The sequence below is a fragment of the Carassius gibelio genome, chromosome B13, assembly GCF_023724105.1.
Source record: "Carassius gibelio isolate Cgi1373 ecotype wild population from Czech Republic chromosome B13, carGib1.2-hapl.c, whole genome shotgun sequence".
Taxonomy (NCBI): Eukaryota; Metazoa; Chordata; class Actinopteri; order Cypriniformes; family Cyprinidae; genus Carassius; species Carassius gibelio.
This window is the reverse complement of record NC_068408.1, coordinates 10,067,982-10,092,789: the sequence shown is the minus strand read 5'-3', so window position 1 is coordinate 10,092,789 and position 24,808 is coordinate 10,067,982. Positions and strand designations below refer to the sequence as shown.

At 38.0% G+C, this 24,808-nt stretch overlaps 1 protein-coding gene across 4 annotated transcripts; it reads right to left on the bottom strand.

Annotated features, from left to right (window-relative positions):
• Positions 1-207: 207 nt before the first annotated feature.
• On the bottom strand, positions 208-19,950 carry rrbp1a (ribosome binding protein 1a). 4 transcript variants are annotated; one of them, XM_052572193.1, is made up of 30 exons: positions 19,733-19,938; positions 17,331-18,170; positions 16,449-17,276; positions 11,310-11,464; positions 11,058-11,180; positions 10,504-10,656; positions 10,049-10,167; positions 9,718-9,871; positions 9,137-9,275; positions 8,697-8,824; positions 8,551-8,585; positions 8,292-8,346; positions 8,121-8,158; positions 7,943-8,024; positions 7,812-7,849; positions 7,641-7,716; positions 7,491-7,531; positions 7,281-7,368; positions 6,782-6,874; positions 6,470-6,562; positions 6,262-6,351; positions 6,083-6,175; positions 5,795-5,866; positions 4,687-4,782; positions 4,381-4,464; positions 4,156-4,236; positions 3,436-3,519; positions 3,269-3,352; positions 775-918; positions 208-685 (listed from the first exon to the last, which is right to left on the bottom strand). In XM_052572193.1, the coding sequence occupies exons 2-30, from the start codon at positions 18,151-18,153 to the stop codon at positions 647-649; spliced, it is 4,128 nt and encodes a 1,375-aa protein (XP_052428153.1). In that variant the 5' UTR covers positions 18,154-18,170; positions 19,733-19,938; the 3' UTR covers positions 208-646. The 4 variants fall into 4 exon arrangements, with proteins under 4 accessions (XP_052428153.1, XP_052428155.1, XP_052428152.1 ...); XM_052572195.1 differs by having other exon boundaries at positions 16,449-17,259; positions 17,368-18,170; XM_052572192.1 differs by having other exon boundaries at positions 16,449-18,170; positions 19,733-19,950.
• Positions 19,951-24,808: the final 4,858 nt, after the last annotated feature.

Below are 24,808 nucleotides of genomic sequence, written 5' to 3'. Positions count from 1 at the left end.
GCTATTTGGTCTCCCATTACTACATCACACATTCAGTGCAGAGGAGCGATATACAAGCGATATAATGCTACATTTCTCCAAATCTGTTCTGATGAAGACACAATTTATCTTCATCTTGTTTGACCAGCGGCTGAGTACATTTTCATTTTTGGGAGAACTATTTCTTTAAATAACAAAAAAGAAATAAACATGACAGTAAAATAAAGCTATGTTGTCATTTATTATTTATTATCGAACTTACTACAATAGTGTTGAAGCCAAATACAGAGTGGGCATTTCAAATGCTGAACCCATGTACCAACACAATTATGCATACTCCTTCACTTACAAGAAATTAATTGCACTAGTTATTGTACGCATAACGCACATGCATTTCCCTTTTAACACTTGACATCAGGAGGAAAGGTGTGGGAACACTAAGAATATAAGGCAGTTGAAGAATATTTTCTGACATTTCAGATGGAATGTGAAGTGAAAATAGTTCCAGCACATCTCCAGAATAAAATGTTTGCATGAGTTAGATTTCTCTAAAGTCTTCAAACAATTTCTCCCAAAATTATAGTGACAAAAAAAAGGGAAGAAAATTTGGAATGCTTCATTTTGGTCATTTTAAGGCAATTTTTGGCAATTTGTTTAGTTTTACACCTCAAACAGAAGTGCCTTGCTTCAATTCTCCATCACCTTCCTGAAAAACAAAGAACATAAACTATGTTAACACAGGCTTGCAGTTATTTGTCCTTATAGACTTTTTACAAATTTGTATGATGTTTGTACCTTGTCTTGCAGTTGATCCTGCAGAGTCCTGACTTTCTCTTTCTCTTTGGAAAGTTGGTCCTGACTGTTTCTTAGCAGCTGTTGAAGTTTGGTGGCTGCCTTGCCCAAATCTTTGGTCATCTTTCGCTCCTTCTCTAGACACTCCTAAAACGAAGTCGTGAGCGTTAGGGATTTACATAGAAACTCACTTCTAACAGTTAAACAAGAAACATTTCAGATAAAGCTCTTCTAGTATGCAAGGACAAAGTCAAACATAAAAAGTGCTCATTTTTTATTGCCATGTTATAAAGTAAATAAAGTACATACAAATAATCTTATTTCAATAACAATTACACAAGATCTTCAGTTATAATTGAAAAGTGCTTAATCGTTACATAATTTTTTGAGTGATTTGACACCTTTTCCCTCTTCTTTCGATCAAAAGCAAGCTCAAGAATAATAAGATTTACAAAGTCTTAATAATAATAATAATAATACCTAAGTGAACTGTACACAATTTAAAGGGTTAGTTCACCCAAAAATGAAAATGATCATTAATTACTCACCCTCATGTGGTTTTATACCTGAACACAAATGAAGATATCTTTGATGCATCCCATGAGCTCTCTGACTCTCCAATAGACAACAATGATCCTTACACAATAAAGGTCCAGAAATATTGCAAGGACTTTAGTAAAATAATCCATGTGACATCAGGAGTTCAACTGTAATTTTACAAAGCTATGAAAAAAATGTGCGCACAAAGAAAACAAAAATAACAACTTTATTCAACAATTTGTCTCCTCCGCATCACCTTGCCACCATTGTTTGTATTTACTGGAACTTTATCGTGTAAGCATCCTTGCTGTCTATGGGAGGATCAGAGAGCTCTCAGATTCCATCAAAAATATCTTAATTTGTTTTCCCGAAGATGAACAAATGTCTTACAGGTTTGGAACAACATGAGGGTGATTAATTAATGACAGAATTTTCATTTTGTGGACTATCCCTTTAACAAGACATTACATAAATAAATTGATAAATCAAATTCTATACAATCTTTCAAAATGATATTTGATGAAAGTTACAATATTTTATCTAGAAAGTGGTTTTTAAAAATAGCCATTAATTTACTTTGAGAAAACCATTTCCACAGTATCGCTTTAACCAGGGTTCCCGAAGCTTGGTTAACTTCAAATTCAAGGACTTTCCAGGTCCAATACCCTCAAATCCAAGGTTTAATCAGGGTGTCAATGAATAAGTTAGATTTAAGAATTTTTAAAACCTTTTTAATATCACCTATATGAAATTTAAAACCAAACTTCTGATTGAAATCACAAATTATTTTACATATGGAAAATTTTATATTGAATTTGTTAAATGTAAATAAGGTAAGGGAGCATAGTGAGCACCGATGCTCCCTATTTTTTTGTGCTGCATTGTGGGATTTATCAGGGAGCGAAGGTTCCAGTGAACTGAAACGATTTAGAAACGGACCAAGATTTCTGCCAAATATTAAATTTAAAACATTTAAGACTTTTAAAGGCCCTTTATGTGGAAAACCTTATTTTAAACATTTTAAGAACTCGTGGCCACCCTGTTAATGTGGGGACAGATTTCAAGTGCGAGCAAGGTTACATTTTAAGATACATTCAGTTTTCATCTCTGGCAAGCCATTCTTTGTACATTCTTTGGTGAGCCAAACATTTTGAAACTTGCATCTCCCAGGCATCACGTTTCAGTGGTTTCAGCCTATTTTGCAATGTTTAACAGAGTGTGTGTGTGTGTGTGTGTGTGTGTGTGTGTGTGAGAGAGAGAGAGACGTTTGAGGTACCATTGTAGTAGATTCATGTGCATGAACGTCATAGCAACAAACAACACAACTACCTCACACAGGAAACACTTAACACTTAAATGCACGTAACTAACATAAATCAAGCAAGCTAACATGCATAGGCACTGAAGTGTTGGTGAAATAACACATTAGCGGACCGGAGGGAATAATTCTTTTTTTGAAAACTTATTCCGCAAAATAAATTCAAGCATTTTCAATGACATGTATCTACGTAAGCTTGTTTTCAAAAACTTTCCAGGACCTTGAAATATAGTTTTTCCAGATTCACAAACTTTCAATGATTTGAAGGACCCGTGGGAACCATGTTTAACGGTCAAGAAACACCTACAAAGAGCATGTTAAGGCAATTCTTCTCCTTTCAATAAATACACACGGGTAAGTCTTGTGTGACCAGTTTTACATCTTACATTCTAAATACAGTTTGGACATTTCTATTTTTAAACCAAAACCAATGATTATATCTTCCATTTATAACTGGATTCACTTCATACACTTTACATTTAGTTCATTCCTTTGCCACTTTTTGGAAATATAGAAATCTAGTACCATCATCAGATGTTGGTATTTGACATTGTCATTCCCAGCTGAAGTGCTTTCTTAGCACCTTTAAAGAAAAAAAAACATTATACTGGTTATCAGCTTTTCAAAGTTCAAAAATACCTTCAGCTGAACAACATCCTCCATGGATGCAGATTCTTCAGCTACCTTCATTTGTTCTAGATGGCTTTTGAGGGCTTCCTGAGCCTATAAAGGATGGAATAATGCGTTTAATAAATTAACATGTTTTTAGAAATCTAGACGAAACAGGATCTTGAACACCACTGTACCTGCTCCACTTCTGCAGAGAGCTGCTGGGTTAGAGCCTGTTCACCTTGCAGTTTTTCCAATGTCTGCTCCAGCTGAGCTTGGACCTGACCCAACCAAAAATACCATCCAAGTAGATAAGTTATTTTAGTTAATCAGTGAAATACTGCAAACCCTTCCCATGCCAGCCAACACAAGAGCTGCATTAGTGCACAATGCATCCAGAAAATAAGAGTGAAAACAAGCATCAAATATTCCAAAAAGAGTAGGATCTTCATAGTAGTATGAGTTTCAAATACAAAAGACAAATGTTAGTGGTTAAAAAAGGTGAGCGACAGAAAGAACCCAAGAGTGCAGATATTCAGAGATGAAAACAGGTGCCTGGGTTAACAGAAGCTGCTGAAAAGAAAACGCTGAAATATGAGTGGTTAAAATTAGGTGTTAAAAAAAATCCCCTCATTGGCAGTACTGGATAGGGAGAATAACATATGGCACATAAATATAGTCTCTTGCATAGGGTAAAGTCATCTCAATGTGTAGAATGAAATGAACTATTAAAATACATTTGAATTAACTTTACTATTCGGCAACTGTGTCTCCTAATTCAACAAAGTAAGCAGTATTCAAGTCAACAATTTTTGGAAGACTTGATAGGTTTTGAGATATAGCCATAGTTAGTACGGAAAACTCTATCGAAAACTGCCAAGTGAGGTGCAGGGTGCTTTTCTGTGTCGCACCCTAACCTGACACTCCTCCGCCTCAGGCTGCCCGTTCTCAGCCACTCCCTGAGCTCGCTTTGTCACGTCACCCAGTTGCTGCCTGATCTGGAAATAAAAGCGGTCACTCAACAAAACCAACTTTGTTTATTTTCCTTGGCATAATCTCCTGTTTGGCATATGATTGTGGGTAAACAAAGAATAGTAGGTGTAAACCTGTAGCAAATACTTTGGACTGCAAGAGAGACCAACCTGCGAAAGCTCCTCCCTCTGCGTCTGTATCTCCTTCTGGGCCGCACTCAGCTGTCTTTCAGAATCTGCTAAAACTTGCTTCAACTGAAAACAAATAAATTTAACTGTTAACTGGCAGAGCAGAACTAGATCTCAAGATCTTTTCACAACCACGTCAGACGTTAAACAACCTCTTCAACAAGGGCAAAACTGCTATTAAAAAAGTGAAAAAATAAAATGCACTGAATGACTGACTAATATGGCTTGGTTTCTGTATCTCATATTGTGTTTTACAGACTAAGCATTTAGGCAGGAGTGTGCGCTCACATGTGTTATCTCTTCTGAATGACTCTGGGTGTCAGTGGACACTGACTGGAGCGGTTTCTTCAATTGGGCCTCGAGCAACATCACTTTCTCCTCCAGCTGCACAGGGGGAAAAATGGATTGTTACATAAGACTAAATGACAATTTCTGGTGAAAGCATATTTTTTGCATATTTGCCACACTTAAAAGATTCAGATCATCAAACTAATTGTATATTACACAAAGATAATGCAAGGTAATACAAAATGCAGTTTTTAAATTATGACTTCATTCATGAAGAACTGTGATCAAGCAGATTATTTTAGAAAGCGAAGTTGAATGTCACTAGCCACACCCAGGTCTGATTACTGTCAGACCGGTTAAATCAAGAAATCATTTAAATAGAACCTGTCTGACGAAGTGATGCATGTTTAAAGAGGTGGTTTACTGTTTTTTTTTTCTTGATTGTGTTTATGGGGGTAGTGTAACGTTTTCATGCTTCATTTTTTTAAAAACACAGTATTTTTCACGTAATTTACCTTTATTCCACACCAATCTATCCCTTCTCTGACAAACACCTAGATTTATTTCCCGTTATTATGAAACCCCTCCCTCAGAAATACATGATGGGCGGAGATTGGTCAGCTGGCTCTCAGGGTGTTTCGCTTAGACTGCCTCGAGCGCATCTGAACATCCCGGCCCTCAAGCTCAGAATGTGCTCCGGTTGTATTGTAAACAGACACTCTCTATATTGCTTATTAATTTGAGCCTGATTGAGACACAGAGAATATTAATGAAGAGGATCGCGCTGAACCTGTGCAAGAACGGCTCTTAATGGTATGTTTCTTTGCTGTTGTCTCATACTTTTAGATACACGGTTGTTTGTAAATGCTACTGCCTTTGTTAGCTTTTAATATACGGTTTTATTCTTATTAAAGCTCAGCAACCGTATGCACATCCATGTATAATGCTTCTCATTGCTTTGTGAAAGTAAGTGTATAAAAGGAACAGTTTGTTGGAGCTGATCTTAATGAGGGAGGGAGGGAAAATGGGGGAGGAAGAGAGAGAGTGTGAGGGTATTCCTATAGTGTCCTACTGTACAAAAACTCATTTCCACAGGTGAAATCTGTACCTGCTGGGTTCTCTGGTTCTCCTCTCTCAAGCTCTCTGTTGTCTCTTCTAATTCCTGCACCTTTTTGAGTTCCTACATAAAACGACAGATTGAAAACTTAAAATAACACACTGAAACGTTCACATTCACTTGGAGGAGGAATGAGCCACCAAACTCTCCCTGAAATATTATGAACATGTTCCATAACACTTGGATACCAAAATCATAACCAAAATGTCTATTTTCTATTAAATCAAAGAAAAAAAGAATAAAGCTTCTTCATTATTATTGTACAGTGAATAAACCTACCATTCTCAGTTTCTCCTCTGACTCCATTATCTGGGTCTTCCACACTCTCTCCTCCTCCTCTACACTCTTTTGAAGTGTTTTCAGCATCCCCTCCTAAAGAACATCAGGAAACAAATCACATTCTTGATCTCATTCCCATTAAGGCTTTGTTGACACAGATGCTTGGTGTATAATCTGACCGTCTCAGCCAGTACGCTCCTGTACTGTTCACACTCAGACTGTAATGTGGACTGACTCTCTTGGGCTGCCTGTAGTTTCCCCATTATCTCCTAATAATAAAAACAGCATTGTAGTTACCACAAATATGCCTTTCATCCCCAGTAGGGGGCAACAAAGAGCCACGTTAAGATGATAATGGCACAAGGCCACAAACCACAGCACACTTACCACCATCTCTGTGCTTTGCTGGGATTCTTGGCTCTGTTGCTTTCTATTTAACACCTCTTGTGCTTTCACAGCAAAGTCTTGAAGCCAACTGGTCTGAAGAAAAAGAATGAGAGACTCAGGATTAGCTAGCATTCACAGTGGATTATGTATGCTACCATTTAAATGCAGCCTTGGTGAATAAACTCTTGAATGATACTGTATGTATAGAGGGACTGATGTTACGTGTCTTTGCTTTTCCAAAACCAATATTACACGTGGATCCAAAAACAAAACTGAGAAATGAAACCACAAGAAAACTGAAATCCTAGACACCTGCGTCGTCTCTATGTTGATGTGTGGGAAAAGAGAATGAAGAACTTCTCTGGACTCCGCTTGGACAGATTTCAGCATGTCCTCCAAACCTTCCTGTAATGACATTAAATGCTCAGTGACAACTGAACACAATATTCACATTAACACCTCTAAAACCAACAAATAAGCAAATCTAAGCACAGAAATTCAAAAAATAAAAAGATTTGAGACACTGGAAGAAATAGTGGATTAACATGAAACATAAATTACTTGAGGTTTCTTTAAAACTAAAAACTGTTGAGTAAAATGATGACCATATCCATTTACATATATTTTTACAGAAAAACCTATCTACAGTTCTTTAAAAGTCCTGAAATAAAAATGGAAAAACACTTCAACAAGCAGCTTTGTACATATACCCAGCTGACATGAGATAAAAATGTGTGCCTACGCATGTTTTATGAATCACTGTGTACAAGAATGACAAGCACGTCCATGGTTGTCTCAGTTGGCTACTTACGCAGCTCTTGCCTTGTGACTGATTTAGTTCCTTGAGCTGCTGCACGTCCTGTTGTAGTGATGTCACCAGGCTCTCTTTTTCAGTGACACTGAAACACATTAGAAAAACCACTTGGCTTTGTGAAGGAAGATTTCTCACAGAATGGTGTTAATGTGGGTGGCTGACAGGAGCATAAACATGCAGTGGCCTTCAGTAGGACTGAATATGTACCTTTTATGTAGTGACTCCAGCTTAGTTGTGCTCTCTGCCAGCTGTAAATCAAGAGTGCATTATTAGAAAATGGGGAGTTGTTTCAAACTAACATTTATACACTTCAGCTTTAAAAGTCAGATGTACTAAGAGAATAACAGTCTCACTTACTTTAGTGTCATACTGTTCTTTACACTGCTTCATCTCTTCTTCAAACAGAGCCACCTGAGACTCTCTTTCTTTTAAACTACGGGAACAGGAAGAAGAGAACATATGGCATTAAATCTTAATAAGAGAATGAGAAAAACACGTGAATTTGAAGCTGTTGTTTGCATCACATACCTGTTTTGAAGCTGTTCCAGCATTTCTGTGTTTTCAGGCTAGGAATCATGTTAATAAAAAAATAGGATTAACGGTTAAGTCTAAACTGAATTATTGTTTGTAGTGTGAGGGTTTGCATATGTTAAACTTACTCCGGTGAGGTCTGAGCTTTTTTCTTTAAGCTGTTGGAGCTCTCCCTGAAGAGTTGCTATTTGGTCTTCCTTTTCCTTAATGCTACAATTCAAAGGAAAGGATCAAATAAAATTTTGAATCATTCAAATACACTACTTAAATGTATTAATGAAGCATCAGAAAACATCACTATAGTACCTGTGCTGCAACTGCTGCACCTTTGTTGTGTTATCCACCTGAAGAGGACATGTGATTGGTTCAAATAAGGTGGCACAACAAATCACCTGCTTCACATATTAAAAGCCGAAGTTGCAAATGAAATACTAAAATGTGCTGAAAATGTCTAAAATGCAGTATGTTCGGCTTCACCTGATTGGCGCTGATGTTCTTGAGTTGGATCAGTTCCTCTTCTTTCTCCTTCAGGCTTGAGATTAAGCAAACAATGTGTATTCATGTTCAAATTTATTGATGCATTTTTTTGTTAAACTGTACAAAAATGATATGACTAATGCAAAAAAAAAAAAAAAGTGTCACTGGAGAAAAAAAACATTTCATCACCATCTGAAAACAAGTCTTAACAACTTGCACAATTTTTTGCGTCTCAAGCAAATATGGCCTTTTATCTTACCTAGACTTTGCTTGCTCCAGTTCAGCCATCAAAGCCTGTAAATATTACACATGCAAATTACCTCACAGTCACAACCATAATTTACATAATGTTTAACAAACTTTGACCCATTTATTCAATTTGACACATCTCAGAAAGTATGTCACCTCTGAATTGTGGTTCTGTTCTTTGTTCTGGCTCGCCTCCAGCAGTTTCAGATGGCTCTGCAGACTCTCCAACTGTCTGGTCTGCTCTTTCATTTCCGCCTCCATACTGGCCACACGAGCTTGAGCCTCTGAAACAATGCAGTGACGAAGCGGACTCATTTTTTTCAAAGACTAGTTAATAACTTCACTGATGCTTTTGTCTAAAGCAACATATACTCCACAAAAAAGCACCCTCAGTGATTTGATTCTGGAGCCGGACCTGCCTGACGTTAAATGTTTTGTTGAAGGACACATTGTGGATACTGGAAGCATTACACCTTGCACGATTTGCAGCTCAGATCTAATCATCTTTTTCATTTATAAAGAAATGTTTTTAAAACAGACTGAATCTTGTGGTTCTACAGAGTACATCCTTGCTAAAGAACCAAGTGGGTGCTGACCTGCTAGAGCAGTGGCGTCTTTCTGAGCTTGTTCAAGCTGTGTCTGAAGGCTGTTTCTGCTGCTCTGGGTCTGTCTGAGCTCCTCACTCACTTCCTCCAGACGCTTCTGCAGGGCCTGTTCACTGCTCACACAGTTCGCCTGCAGGGGACAAAGCATGAAAACAGTTCAGATTTGGTCGCACAATGTCACTAAATTCAGAGTCTCTATGAGCCAAACAGGTAATATCTCAAACAGTAGAGTATAGCGCAAGCAACACCAAGGTCATAGGTTCAATACCTAGAGAAAGCAAGAACTGACAAAATGTGTACCTTAAATGCAATCTAAGTTGCTAAGCCTCAGCTTTACCAGCAAGCTTAAACAAGCTTCTTAAATACACAAGAAACTAAGTTTCTCTAAAACAGCCCAGCGAGGGGCAGAAGAAAGCTCTAATGAGGCTGGTGCTCATGCTGGGACAGGTTTGATGAGAATTAGTGTGTCATTTGGGACTTTCATAAGAGGCATCACAAAACTAACAACAAGTCCACAAACTAAACCACAGAATGATTGGCCTCTGTGGTGCAAAGAAGGGCGAGTATCTGACCTGCAGCTGGGTCAGTTGTTTCTCAGCCATGGCAGCTCTGGATTCCAGATTTTTCCTGAGCTGTTCGTCAGCCTGCAAGGTCTCGTTCTTCTCCACCAGCTCCTTATTCAGTCGAATGCAGTCCTGGCGCAGTTTGGCCAATTCAGCATTTTGTCTAATCGGTCAAAAAAAAAAAAAAAAAATCAACATGAAACATTATTTGCAACAATTTTTTTACACTAATGAAAGAAATATGAAAGACAGATTTGTTTTAATGTCTGTCACTATTGTGAAACAGATGAATTAAGAAAGCAAGCCATTATTGGGTTTGGCAGGAGCTGTAGGTTCGTACTTGCTCTCCGTCTGACTGGTGGCTTGATTGAGCGCATCTCTGAGGATAGAGTTCTCCTGCTGTAGTCGGGCCAGCTGAGCATTAGGGCCTTTCTCCAGCTGGTCCTGGAGAGCCAAGATCTAAGGAGGAGCAAAAAGGGCTTAAGCACATCACGTAAATATCAGGGCTGCCAAAGCTCACTAATATGATTAATCAAAAGCATCTAATCCCGTTAAATTTAATGCATTCACTTATATCTAACGTTAATGAGAAAACTTCCATCTATGTTACAATGTGTAACAAATAAATGCATATTTTAGAAGAAAAATTGTTTGGTCATCTCATCATTTGAGATTTATCTTTTTTTCTTCTTTTTTTTCTGTCTTATTAAACAAATATTTTACTAGATGTCCTTGTAATCACGTGACTTTTTAGAGAGTCTTGCTACCATGCAGGTGTACAGCAGAGAATCTCACTTTGGCATTAAGTTGCTGAGTGTCCGCAAGGTGGTCTTGATAACTGGCCTGCATGCGTGCTTGCAGGGCGATGATGTCCTGCTCTCGTTTACTCAGCTGAGAGCTCAGCCTGGTCTCTACAGATGCCACCTTTGACTTCTCCACAGAGAGCTCCTACACAACAAACATAAATCATACGCTGGTCATGATCTGGCGTGAAAACAGGCCATCACAATACTTGGGGCTTCTAGTTCAAGGGTTGTGTATAGCTGGTAAAAACATTGACAAGCATTCAAAATTTTAAAGAAATGATTACTTTATAATCAATTAGGACTCATTAACTGGTCAAAGGTAATTATTGTTTTCAACATTACCAACCCCAATCTTTTGAATGGTAGTGTAGGTTTAAACTTTGGCATTATCACCATCAGACCAAAGCTAAATATTTAATCAAGAAACTAGCCAGTTTTCCTCCAATAGAGTCCATTTAAGGCTTAATGCATGTGCACATATCAAACTTTTCCTAATTTGTATGTGATTATTTTTTAGACTGGCATGAGTGTTTCAAGCCTCACTTTAGTCAAATCCCTCAGTCGGCTTTTAACAGCTGCTGAGTCCTCCTGCTCAGCTGCCAGCTGCTTGTCTCGTTCTTCCAGCTGTTTCTTCAGCACAACTACTGGATCACCCTTCTGTGTGGCCTATAAACATACATAAAACTCTGTTTAGTCAAACCTCTTGGTTGAGTTTAAATACAGTGACAGAAAATGAAAGATTACTCATTTAAAAATATAAAACAAGATTATATGATTTTAGGAAGTTGGCCATACCTTGTGCCATGTCTCCTGAATAATGCCAGCCTTATCAGACAGAACCTCAATGAGCTGCTGGGCCTCTCTTTCACTGAACACCATACTCCTCACCGTGGAAAGCAGGGCCTTGTAAGGCAGGAACAGTGGACTGTCCACGGGGTCTGCAGCCACCGCTAGAGAGAAAGAAACAAAAAACAGATAACCGATACAAATGACAAAACTCACAGAGTTAAAGGTACAATTTGTAAGATATTTGCATTAAAATATCCCAAAACCACTAGGCTAGTGTTATATATTTTGTCCAGCTGATTACTAACAATATCTCTAATGTTTTCAACTACTTGTAAATCATGAGAAAATTCCCATTCTAAACAGTGACACGGAGTAGAGCAGTCGCCTGTCAATGACGTTAGTTACCCTTTGCTGACGTAGAAGTCACATGACAACAGTGTCTGGACAAATGCGGAAGCAGCTTCGCGACAAACTTCAACTAGAAAGAGATGCTGATCTCGCATGTTTTACATGACAGGTGGGTTGTTTTGATTGTTATCTTTACAGGAAACGCATGCTATTTTAACGATCAACAAGATTAGTATTATGGGGCACACACGCCAAACGCGGGGCATCGCATCTCTAGACCTCCGCGAGGGTGCATTTGATCCATAGTCTGATCGCATCTTTGCATTGACTTTGTATGTAATCTACTTGTGCAAATCATAGAACTCGTGTTAAATCCAAGATTTATCTTTCCGTCTGATTGATGGTCGTCAGCGGTTGTGTAGAAGACAACAAATTCCATCATTCCACGCTCCTTAGCGTCATCAAACCACGCGATTACTATTGTTTTGGTAGTGCGCCCTCTAGTGGCAGGTCCTACAACCTGTAACTTTAACAGCTATCCACTGAGAAAACACAGTTACATCCCTTCATAGTGCCAGTGTGTCATTCTGTATTTGAGACACACTAAATCAGAATACTAAGAAATGCTCTGTGGCAAAACAGTCTCTGGTCGCAGCAGGCTGTCCACTAAACTAAATTAATTGTATTTATGAGCGAATTCTCCAAATCGTACACTCCTTAACATTCCCTAAACACCCAGACCATGATCTCCAGCATCCAATTAAACATGTTGAGAACAGCACAGTCATAAAATAAAACAGACAGACCAAAACAAGTGCAGCTTCCAGAGAATGTTGTGTACAATAATACAGTACTGAAAGCTTGTTCAGTGGTGTGTGTATGCACTTTCATGTTCTTTTTTGACTCGCCGTGTTATTTAGACAGTGCCAACATGCCATGAGTGCAGTGTGGCACCAGGGTGAGATGGCACCCAGGACTTACGATAAACTCCTATTGTCCAGTCACCAAAGGCCTTTGTGTGCTCCCCTAATGGAGCAGCTGAGGCAAAAGTATTGTTTGAACAGGGCCAAGAGGGCTGTGCTTCGTGAAGAGGAGTGGAATTCTGGATCCACGGAAACGCACCTGTGTGCTGCCACAAACTCTCTGCTTTTTCCAAAGCGAAGCAATACCTCATCACAGTGGAGTGGAAAATTCATAAGGACTGACTCTGTGAGCATGCATAGGAGTTCAAAAGAGTTTGAGAAAGAAATGTTTGACCACATAAAAAAAAAAACTAAAAAAAAAAAAACTGGAGAAATGAGACATGACCGGAGTTATTTTATTATAATTTAAAAGATTCAAATATTTACAATTTTTATATTAGTTTTTATTTATTTAGTTTTGGTAAATCTATTGCATTTTACTACAACTTAACATGTTGACTAACCAAAATAGTTATTTACATTTTATTTCAATTAACATAAATGTTTTTAATTATTAGTTTTACTTCATGATAATAACACTGAAAAGCTTGCTATTCTAACAATAAATTAACTAAAGACTTAGGCTGAGCGATTTATCTAGATTTTTTAGTGGTATTGCTCTATTTTGTGTTGTGCGACTAGTCGATTTTGATAATATATGTCATTTTTCAAATCTCTAGTTGACAAAACTAGTGTGCAAAAAGAGAGAAAGGCACAGAGAATGAAGTGAAGTCAAAATTATGCATAACATCATAAGAATCAAAAGCAAGGCAGAATGTGGAACTGTTATTAAATTAAACTCAGACTATGTGCTTAAGAGTCTGTGAACTAGCACACACATGTACATGAAAACCAGCACAAGATCAGGAGAATGCAGCTCACTGCCTCAATTCCCCTGCGAGTAGCACTTCAGACAGAAACCCACTCCGTGCTCTCTGCAACCAATCAGAGCCAACATCAGCAAATAAGGAGTAGTGCTATTCCAAAACCCCGCCCATAAAGGAAATAGAGCACATCAGCGCTATTTGTCAGAAGAAACAATCCAGACGGTACTCTGAACGAGATGACTGACATCAGGAAGTGACACGTATATAAACTTACGAGTCAGCCACTTCACATACACCATATTTTCAGCTTTTCCAGGCTCCACTCTGAGGTTTATTACATGTAGATCTCATCTGTGTGGTCTAGCAAAAACAATTTTATCTCTGTGTATTTAAGGGTCTGACAAACCTATCAGAAGTATCCTGGTTATTGCACACTGAGGCAATACTACCTTGAATATATTCATTTGGACTGGCTTTTTAATTTTTTTTTATTACAGGTCTAAAATTAGCTTCTGCTACACTTCGTAAAGAAATTACACTGCATTTTTTTGATAATGTTAAATAAAAAGTAAGTATAAATATAAATACTATATATAATAATAAATATAAATACAATATATAATAAATATATAAAACTTACTATGCTACACGTGACCCAAGGAAATTGTGGCAAGGCCTAGCTCTAGATAACATCCCAGGACGTGTGCTTAGGCTCTGTGCTTCAGGTCTAACCAATGTAACCAGTGACATCTTCAATCCTTCCCTCTTAATGACTACAGTCCCTGTCTGTTTCAAGTCCACCACTATCATCCCTGTCCCCCAAAAAACATAGTTTCAAGTCTGAATGACTACAGACATGTGGCTCTCACACCAGTTCTCATGAAGTGTTTTGAGCGTCTCGTCAAGAAACACATTCAAAGTATTGTACCAGCCACCCTTGACCCATTACAGTTTGCGTACAGGACTAATATATCAACAGAGGATGCCATTTCATTACCCCTTCACAAAATCCTAACTCACCTGGAAAATAAAGACAGCTGTGCAAGACTGCTTTTCATTGATTACAGTTCAGCATTCAATAATATCATCCCCTCAAAACTCATAAAAAAGTTATATAACCTGGGCCTGTCTTCTGCACTGTGTAACTGGATACTGAGCTTCCTCACCAGTAGACCTCAACATGTTCGCCTCGGAAAACACACCTCCAGCACCATCATAATGAACACAGGCAATCCCCAGGGCTGTGTACTCAGCCCGTTGCTGTACACTCTTTTCACTCATATCTATGTTGCTAGCCATCCTGACAACAACATCATAAAATTTGCAGATGACACCACAGTCACTTGCCTTATCACTAACAATGATGAGACTGCATACAGGAAAGAAGTGTCTGAACTGGTCACATGGTGTGAGGCAAACAATTTCACATTGAACATCAGCAAGACCAAGGAGATGGTTGTGGACATGAGGAGGAGTGAGCGTATTTATCAGCCTCTGCTGATCGTTGATGCTGAGCTTGACAGAGTTGGCAGCTAGAAGTTCCTGTGTGCACATATCTGTGAGGACCTCAAATGGACAGTAAATACAAAGAAACTAGTTAGTTAGGCCTATCAAAGAATGTACTTCCTGAGGAGGCTAAGGAAATTTGGCATGTCATCACAGATTCTCCATAATTTCTACAGAAGCACTGTGGAGAGTATGTTACCTTGCTGCATTGCTGTGTGGTTTGGCAACAGAACAACACAGGATAGAAAGGCTCTATAGAGGGTGATAAATCTGGCACGGAAAATCACAGGGACTGATCCCCCCTCATTACAGGACATATACAAAAAAAGGATCTGGAAATGGGCTTGCAACATCATCAAGGACACCACCAATCCCATCCACAATTTCTTCACCCTCATGAAGTCTGGCAAGCGGTACCAGAGCACTGCAGCCAGAACATCCAGACTCCAGAACAGTTTATACCCCCAGGCCATTAGACTGACAAAAACAGTCAAAACCCACTGCCACTTCCACCTGTATCATCAGGATAAACTAAGCCTGTTTAATGGCAATCTGCACTATACCTGCTGTACCGTCATACACTCATAACGCATCTGACTGACAATTTAAACACTAGTCTTTACACTGACACTTTATCACCACTTGACACTTTACACTTTGTCACTTTATTGCTACTTGCACTACACATTTATTCTGTTATTGACTTTTTTTCACATACGGGTTCTGTTTTCCTTTCTTTCATCTCTTTCTTTAAGCTATTATTATTTATATTTTTACTTTACTGTATTTTTTTTTTTTACATACTTTGTATTGCCTGTGTAAGTTATATACGTTCCCATTATACCCTGTCATTCTCGAGAGGAGTAAGCAAAGTAAGAATTTCATTGTACTGTAGTACATATGACAATAAAGTTCTTGAATTTATATAATTACATCATATGTAACATTTAGTATTTATAAACAAAAGAAAATAAATTGTTTTAATATATAATAGAATTATTAATATATAGAGATGTACAATCAGAGAATGTGGGAATGAAAGGAAAACACTGGCTCAAATCCAAGCTCCACGTTTGCAGAGCACATACTAAATTCATTTGTCATGGATCAGACAAATATAAAAAAAATGGCAAATCCTGGCTATGAAGTGGCTATGAAGACTGTAATGCAAGCATTCATTTTCAGCAGCACATGTTAGTCCTTTAATGTAGCGAAAGAAAGACAAGAAGGGTAAGCTGGAGGAATAGTTAACAAACTATGACTCCTAAGGTTTGATGATGCCTTAGTGCATCCTACTGACTATCACTGAAAGCTACTTTTATTAATGATAATATTATTATTATTGTTAATTATTATGTCAATTAAGAGAAATGTCTAAAAATGTACAGTTGCAAAAAGAAACAGAAGGGGGCAGCGTCCTCCTTTTCCTATAGGTCTGTGCAGCCCGCCTAGTAATAATCTGACCACTTAATATAGGTGATTTTGTGGAGATAATAGCATACCTGGCTCTGACTTCTTCTTGGATCCTCCTTTCTTCTTGGCTGGAGCATCCTGTTTGGACTCTTCTGCTTTGGAAGGCACAGCAGTTGCTGAGACAGCTTTTGGAGTACCCACTGGAGGCACTGCCATGACAGGAACCTTTTTGGTCACCGTCTCCAATGGAGCCACAGATTTAGGCTGAATCTCAGCAGAAACAGACTCTGCTTTGGCTTTCTTCTTCCTCTTTTCCTTTGGAACTGGGACAGGCGGAGCATCTTCAAGAGCAGGATGGGATGCAGGAGGGGTAGGACCTGCAGAAGCTTTTTGGGAAGGGGCTGTAGCAGGTGGACTGGGTTTTCGGTCGGGTCGAGAAGATTTCAGCACCGGGGCTGGTGAAGTGTCTTTCTGGGCTGGGGCAGATGAGACCGCTTTCTGGGTAGGGGCATTTGAAGCAGACCTTTGAGGTGGGGCAGGCTGTGAAGATTTCTTTGTTGGGGCAGTTAGAACATCATTTTGGGTTTGGGCAGGCTGTGAAGATTTCTTTGTTGGGGCAGTTAGAACATCATTTTGGGTTTGGGCAGGCTGAGAAGACTTCTGTGTTGGGGCAGTTGGAGCAGCCTTTTGGGTTTGGGCAGGCTGAGAAGATTTCTGTGTTGGGGCAGATGGAGCAGCCTTTTGGGATGGGGCAGGTTGAGAGGGTTTTTGTGTTGGGGCAGTTGGAGCAGCCTTTTGGGATGGGGCAGGTTGAGAGGGTTTTTGTGTTGGGGCAGTTGGAGCAGCCTTTTGGGATGGGGCAGGTTGAGAGGGTTTTTGTGTTGGGGCAGTTGGAGCAGCCTTTTGGGATGGGGCAGGTTGAGAGGGTTTTTGTGTTGGGGCAGTTGGAGCAGCCTTTTGGGATGGGGTAGGTTGAGAGGCATTTTGTGTTGGGGCAGTTGGAGCAACCTTTTGGGATGGGGTAGGTTGAGAGGATTTTTGTGTTGGGGCAGTTGGAGCAGACTTTTGAGTTTGAGCAGATTTTTGTGCGGGGACTGTTGGAGCAGATTTTTGTGCAGAGGCCAGTGGAGTGGCTTTCTGGTCTGGGGCAGGTGAAGCAGATTTCTGTGTAGGGGCAGCTTGAGCAGACTTTTGGGCTGGAGCTGGTGAAGATTTTTGGGTAGGAGGAGGTGATTCAGATTTTTGGGCAGAAGGAGTTGGAGAGGATTTCTGGGCAGGAGGTGCTGGAGTAGACTTTTGGATAGGTGCAGCAGATTTCTGGGCCGTGGCAGGTGGAGTTGTCTTCTGGGTTGGGACAGTCGAAGCAGATTTCTGAGCCGGGGCAGGTGGAGTGGGCTTCTGAGAAGGGGTGGGTTGAGGAAATTTCTGAATTGGGGCCTCTTGTTTAGGCACTGGTGTAGAAACTTGTTCTGGGAATGAAGGAGTTGAAGGACTGGGCTCAGCTGGCACTTCTGCAACCTCAGGGGTGGCCTCTGACTCCAGGAGCTTCCCGTTGGGCTTATCTTCCTTTTTCTTAGCACGAGTTTTCTTCTCAGCTGTCTTGTCCTTTTTCTTCTTGTCCGACCGTTGGCTGGATAGGGTCTTCCCCTGCTCCTTCCGCTGCTTGGCTATAGCTTCTTCATATGAGGTCTCCTTCATGGAAAACGTTGAGACCAAAGCAATCCCAATTGCGGAGAACACCATGAAGCCACCAAACACCACAATTCCAAGGGTCTGAGGATCGTAGATATCCATGACTGCTAGTTTCCGTTCTGATTAAAAAGAAAAAAAGTGTAAGGTTTCGTGAACTTTTATATCAATAATAATGGTATATTCAAACATAATTTTCCATATATTTTAAAGCTCCACATTAAGGCACCTAAAGCTTCCAGTAATGCAAGTCCCTCTTACCTTCAGAATATCTTTATCAAACACATATTTGTCGCTGTGCTAGTTAAAATTTTACACCAAAGACATTATACTACGTTGGCTTTCCAATGTTGACCTGAAGAAAAGCTTCTTCCATACAATATATGCAAACACTGCATTTGGTAGAAGCGGACCATGATGTAACCAAAAAATGAAAGTATAGATGTCAAAGTGTGATAACCTCAACTTCAACAAAAACTATGATGAAAAGCTGCTTCCCTATGATATGCAAACACTCTGGTTAAAGAAAAAAAAAGGAGTTATGTAAGAGAGTTTTCCATTCCACCATGTGCTGCAGTCTGCAAATTTCTATACACTGCTGCTTCAATGGGATTCAAGCCAATCTCACATTTCAAATATGCACCAAAGCACAAATATGTCACAAAAAAAGTTGTGAACTTGACATATCCCAGGAGCAGGAACAATCTAGACAAAGCTATCTATACGAGGTTTAGTGGCCATCGGTAACTGCGTTTTTGGGTAAACTGGATTTGCGGCACAGACTGCTCTATTTTCCATAGCCTTTGACAATGTTTTCTTGTGTTGTAATATTTAATGACTTCATTGGGTCCCAATTCATTATTAGATTAGATTAAACAAGAAACATAAAATGAATGGAAAAGCTTAATCATTATAAGATTAGACTTACTGTACAGACTTGCTCATTTATAGTGAAATACGGCAACAGGAGAAAATTATTGTGTCTGTAAAATGTGACAGACTACATTTATGTAGTACATTTATTTCTGTCTTACATATTTAAATATGTTATAAGAAATAATAATTAAAGTTATTATATGGTTTATTTGCAATAACTTTACTGGGAGCAATTTAAAAAGCCAATAGGATACATTATGGGGAGATTCAACATTTGCTATATAAAACTGAATTAAAAGGCTGATTAATTTTAGATGAAACAGGATTTGTTCCTTATTGCATAATCTCTTTTGACACCTATTCATAATGTTGCTGTTCAGTGAACATACCGGTACAATAAGAAATCAAGGCTGAGAGTTTGTGAACTCCACAGCTGTTACTTTAAGTATGAATGCTATATCAAAATTATGTTTAAACAAATCTCGGATCACAGATATTAAAGCCGTTAGAGCCGAAATTTGTTATTTACTATGCAGTTTTCTTTTCTAGCTCACAAAGGAAAAGAGCTGGAGTTAACTGTCTGCCTACAAGAGAGCATCACTCGAACCAAATTGTGAAACCACTTCTTATAGTCATGATATTCGCTTCGTAACTACAATAAGATATCTTCTACCCACTGGGGTTATGAGCTAGTTAAAGAGAGAGAAAATAAACGGGAGATATCAAGTTTACTGCTAACGTTAATTGTTTTTGAAAAAAAAATTAAGCTTATAATGAATAACGCCATAACAAAAGCTTTAAATCTCACCTTTTCTCGCGGCAGATTTCCGTTGGATGAATCACTTCAGGAAGAGTTTAAACAGAAGTGATTATCTCGAAACCAACTGCCTCACCACTCCAGCAAAAACAAAACAAAACAAAAAAACAAAAAAAAACCTTATCCCCAGCTTGAGGAGTCAGTCGATGTCTGTGTGGAGTCGTGGCACTTTCTCGCGCTGGCATTACGCCGGTCAGTGGCCCACATTCCGTTCATCCTGAAGACATCTGATTGGCTAGAGTGGAGTCAGTCAAACAGATGCGAACCAATAGAATTTTGCTGTCGTAAAAAAAGGCTGGTCTTTTTTATTGTAATGGGAGTTGTAGTTTTTTTCCCCACAGATTTCAATTGACTACCAAACGAATATATATACCGTATATATATTAATATATAATATAATTTATGTAAATCTAAATAAATGTAATGTAAATATATATATAGACAATAATTTTCAAATATATTATGATTTCATTTGATTATATTTAAAAATATATCTGGTTTAAATATGAATTTAAAATACGGCCTTTAATTTCCACCATTTGTTTCACATGAAAATAACTTTTAATGGATAATAATTAACGGATTAGATGCCTCGAAAAGTAAGAAAATAAGAAACAATACCTTGCTGTGAACATTCATACAAAAGAATTTATACAAAATAATCGTTAACTATATCATTCTTATGAGACTGATTCAAAGATTGTTTAAAACTGTTTACTATGCTGTGACTGTGGGCAAAGACTGTTTTAAAAGTAATGTGTAAATTAAGGTTATTGCTAATGTCCTTTACAAATCAATATAAGACAAGTCAGTATTTATATTCATCTTTATTTGCTTTAAGTGTATACATTGAGATTAAACATATATTGAACATATAGCCTATATATGTAAAAAAAAAAAGTCTTAATGTAATTTTGAATTCTTTGGTGTTGTTGTGTTGTGTTAGGTGTGTGGTGTAACTTTCATTTGTTTAGCAGTGGGTGTGGTTTCCATAGAGCACTAGAACATCAATAGAAACATTTTTAAAGATTTAAACATTAAAATATTACAAATTATATTTTTTTATTATAACTAAATAATTGTGAATGAGGCTTATATCATGCTTCGTAGAAGTCAAACATACATCACGGCACACTTCAAAGCAGATTTGTGAGGACTCATATGAGTGAAATAAAGTTTACTTTAAAGGAGTGGATTCACACATTCCACGTTCATTTGTTTATTGTGTATATGCATGGTGTAATAGTACTCACAGAATCAAATCAAATAAGAGGGCGTTGAGAGAAATAAACAGTAAAGCAGCTTTAGTGCGTCACTCCACACCTTCTTGTCTCTCCTAAGAAACATAATTAACTTCTGGCAATTACTTTCAAGGTGAAATGTCTTGTCTGTTGTTTTTTCTTTGTAGTTTACACTTCTATATAAGCACAGAATATACTTAAAAGGTGACAATAGTATGATTACTGCATTATTCAGACTTCATTTTCTTTGTAGTTGCATAATCCTGTAAGCCTATTGAACCTGCAAATGTAAAACTTTTGTCAAATTTATATTGTGTGACCTAAAAGTTACATAAGTTTTCTTTAAAAATCAAAACAACGTGTCCAAACATGTCCTAATTCAATATTTCCAAATGTTTATTCACCCTTAGGATAAAAAACAGTGCCCAGAAAATGTATTTGCTTCATAATAGCCTTGAGTTTTATAACAGGTCCCATATGTATGTAAATGTTGGAAAAACTGGCATGAAACTGTTGGTTTTACTGCTGACTCGTGGATTCATCAGTTAGCCATTTGAGGTCAAGTCAACGTGGTCTGTTTGCTTAGTGAGCAAGAAAGTCCGAGATACAGTACTGCATGGTCTAGAGAAGTATTGTGAAAGACTATTCACACTTTTTAATTCATTGCTTGTTATTGTCTAACCCTAATGGTTGTAATTAGCACATGGACGTAAATGCAAAAGAATTATAAATGTTACCTTTTTTTCATATTAAATCCGTTCACTTTAAAAATCAAGCTGGAAACCAAAATATAATAAATATTCTAAAAATGCTTTTGCAATTACACAAAAGTACAGTACATGCATTGTTCTCTAGTCTAGAGCACAGATGGAGTCCAGAACGTTATATAACCTATAAATGACTGCATGGTGGATAGTGTCTCAGCTGTTACTGCAATGTTGGGATGTCTGTAGTGCAAAAAAAAACTGCTTCTCCAATTTTTATCAAGAGAAGTGGACAAACTGGTCTGCTTGATGAAGGTATATAAAAGGACGCTATGCTATACATTTCCGAGAATCATAGATATCCAAATTTCGGTCAGAAACAATTTGGGTTGTTTTTGTGCTGAGTAATGGATTTTCATCACATTTTCCTTAGGTGGATTTATAAAGTTATAAAGTAATAATTTAGTGTAGTAGGTCCATTTTCATTCATTCATGTATGCATATATTTATGTATTTAATTATTTATTTACACGTTTACTTTGTATCTAATACTAATACTAATAGGGATTGAACACCCAAGCAGACCAAGCAGTGCAACGAGGACGCTCTAACCACTCAATGGACTGAACACAGGGGAATCAGAGCAGATGCTCTCACTGACTTTAGAGAACATCGTGGAGTACTTCAGAGCACTTTCAGCACCTGAGTTTCTAACTGTTCATACTGTCTGGGTTACAGCTAAATTTTCTGTCAGTTTGCATGCTCATTATGGGATTCGTCCCTTTTGTAGCCCCACCCACTGTGAAATCTCATCAGCCAAAACACGCTCCTAACATTAATCAGGAAATACTCCTAAATATCTTCTCATTGATATTGACTTTTTACGTCACTATCAACTTCACTGCATTTGTCGCCTGAATGCACTGTGAGTCACTTCATTTAAAAGCATCTGCTAAATGCATAAATGTAAATATAAGTGATTCATTGCATTTTCAGTTAACAGCCTTTCTTTCTTTAAAAAACATGGGGGGTTACGCGTACATTGCCCTTGCCATCTTCTGTTTTGTGTGTGCAAGTGCAGTCATTTGACACAGGACAAGGCACTCTGACCCAGAATTCTGACATGTGATTGGGTAATCCAAATACAATCTCGAAACTCTGTAGGAAAGTAGGTCCGTAGAATGATTTTTAGATTGTGGTTAAAAGGAAACTGGGACAGAAGTATATAAAGATTTAATGGCATTGAAAGAGCATAATGAAAGTCTAGTATGACTGGAAAGTAGGTGGAATTGTATTGGATGACCCACTTTACGTCTTATATTTCTGTTTCAGCTGCTCAACTTTGTATTGTATATGTAAGGGAGAATGTACATTCATCCTGCACAGTTCCCTTCAGGGTCCTGATCGACCTGTGGTGGGTTGCTTTGGTATTATGATGGACAGACTGACACTATTATAGCATTTATTCAATTACTATTCAAATAAATAAATGGATACTTAATTACTGTTGAAATTATTTTATTATGTGTTCACCGCTAAGTGACACAAAAGACATGAAACTCCACACTAAACTGTGCACAACATAGCCTATATATTAATATTTACCTAAGCTTAAAGGTTATTTGCAATGAACTTTGCTTATTCCTGTGGCTTTTTCTTTACCAACTGTGATAGTGTAGTGGTTGTTATTATATGTTAAAGGTATGACCCAGATATTAGTTGCAGCTTGGCCTTGACCTTTCAGCAGAAAAGGCTGTAGGATTTACCAGATTAAAATGTTTTTGTTGCTGTTTTTTGTTGTTTCGTAGACAGTAAAATTTACAGATTGTTCTGTATTTTTACAGGTTGTTCCCGTAATTTTATTATGGGAATAGATAGAGTCTGTTCAAAAGGTTTGGTGCGTGCATTTTTTGGTGTTCAAGGTTTCAGTTATTCTCCAGGGTAGTAAAAAAATAAATAAATAAAAAAGAAGTCCATAAAAACTGCTAGCAAGTTATTCATTGATGTTCACACCTGATCACATTACTGGATAGCCTCCAAATATACAGTAGATGAGGACTCTACCCTTATGTACAAATATTCAAATGCAAAACCATAAAACTTTTCACCTCAACTGCTGACATCAACCATATCTGTTTTGTGGTTTGGAAGAACTGACCCACATCCTGACTGCGATGACAATTCCAACTTGTCTGAGAGTCCAAATTAAGTTTTTTTTTTTTTTTTTTGGCAGAGCATGGTGTGTTGGTCTGCCATCAAATTCTTTCATTCTTGCATCAGTGCAAAGACGTTTGGCCAGTCATGATGAGTCACATTACACTACATAACTGCACCACCATGATCAGCTTAATAGAAAAAAAAGAGGCCCAGCTATTATAAACGGATGAAGTCAAAACGTTGAAAGTCTTGTAGAAAGCCCCTCCCCTATAATCAATGTCACTAAAATACATGAGAGAAAAGTCACCATTTAGTGACATCATAGCCGCTGAAAATCCTGACAGAGCGTTGTGTTGACAGAGCACAGAGATTGTTCCAGATTCTCTGAATCTTTGGATTATATTATGCACTGTAGATGATAACTTCAAGCTCTTTGCAATTTTTCTCTGAGAAACTCCTTTCTGATATTGCTCCACTTTTCGCTGCAGCATTGGGGGAATTGGTGATCCTCTGCCCATCTTGACTTCAGAGAAACACTGCCACTCTGAGAGGCTCTTTTTTATACCCAATTATGTTGCCAATTGACCTAATAAGTTGCAAATTGGTCTTCCAGCTGTTCCTTATTTGTACATTTAACTTTTCTTGCCTTTAATTGCTACCTGTCCCAACTCTTTTGGAATGTGGAGCTCTCATGAAATCCATAATGAGCCAATATTTGGCATGACATTTCAAAATGTCTCACTTTCAATATTTGATATGTTATCTATATTCTATTGTGAATAAAATAGAAGTTTATGACATTTGTAATTTATTCCATTCCTTTTTTACTCACAATTTGTACAGTGTCCCAACGTATATATATATTTCAAGCTTGTTGCATTATTTTGTATGTGTATAAAACAACAACTCCCCATATATTGTGATGTTGTGTATGCATAATTCCTGGCTTGTCAGTACTTTTTATT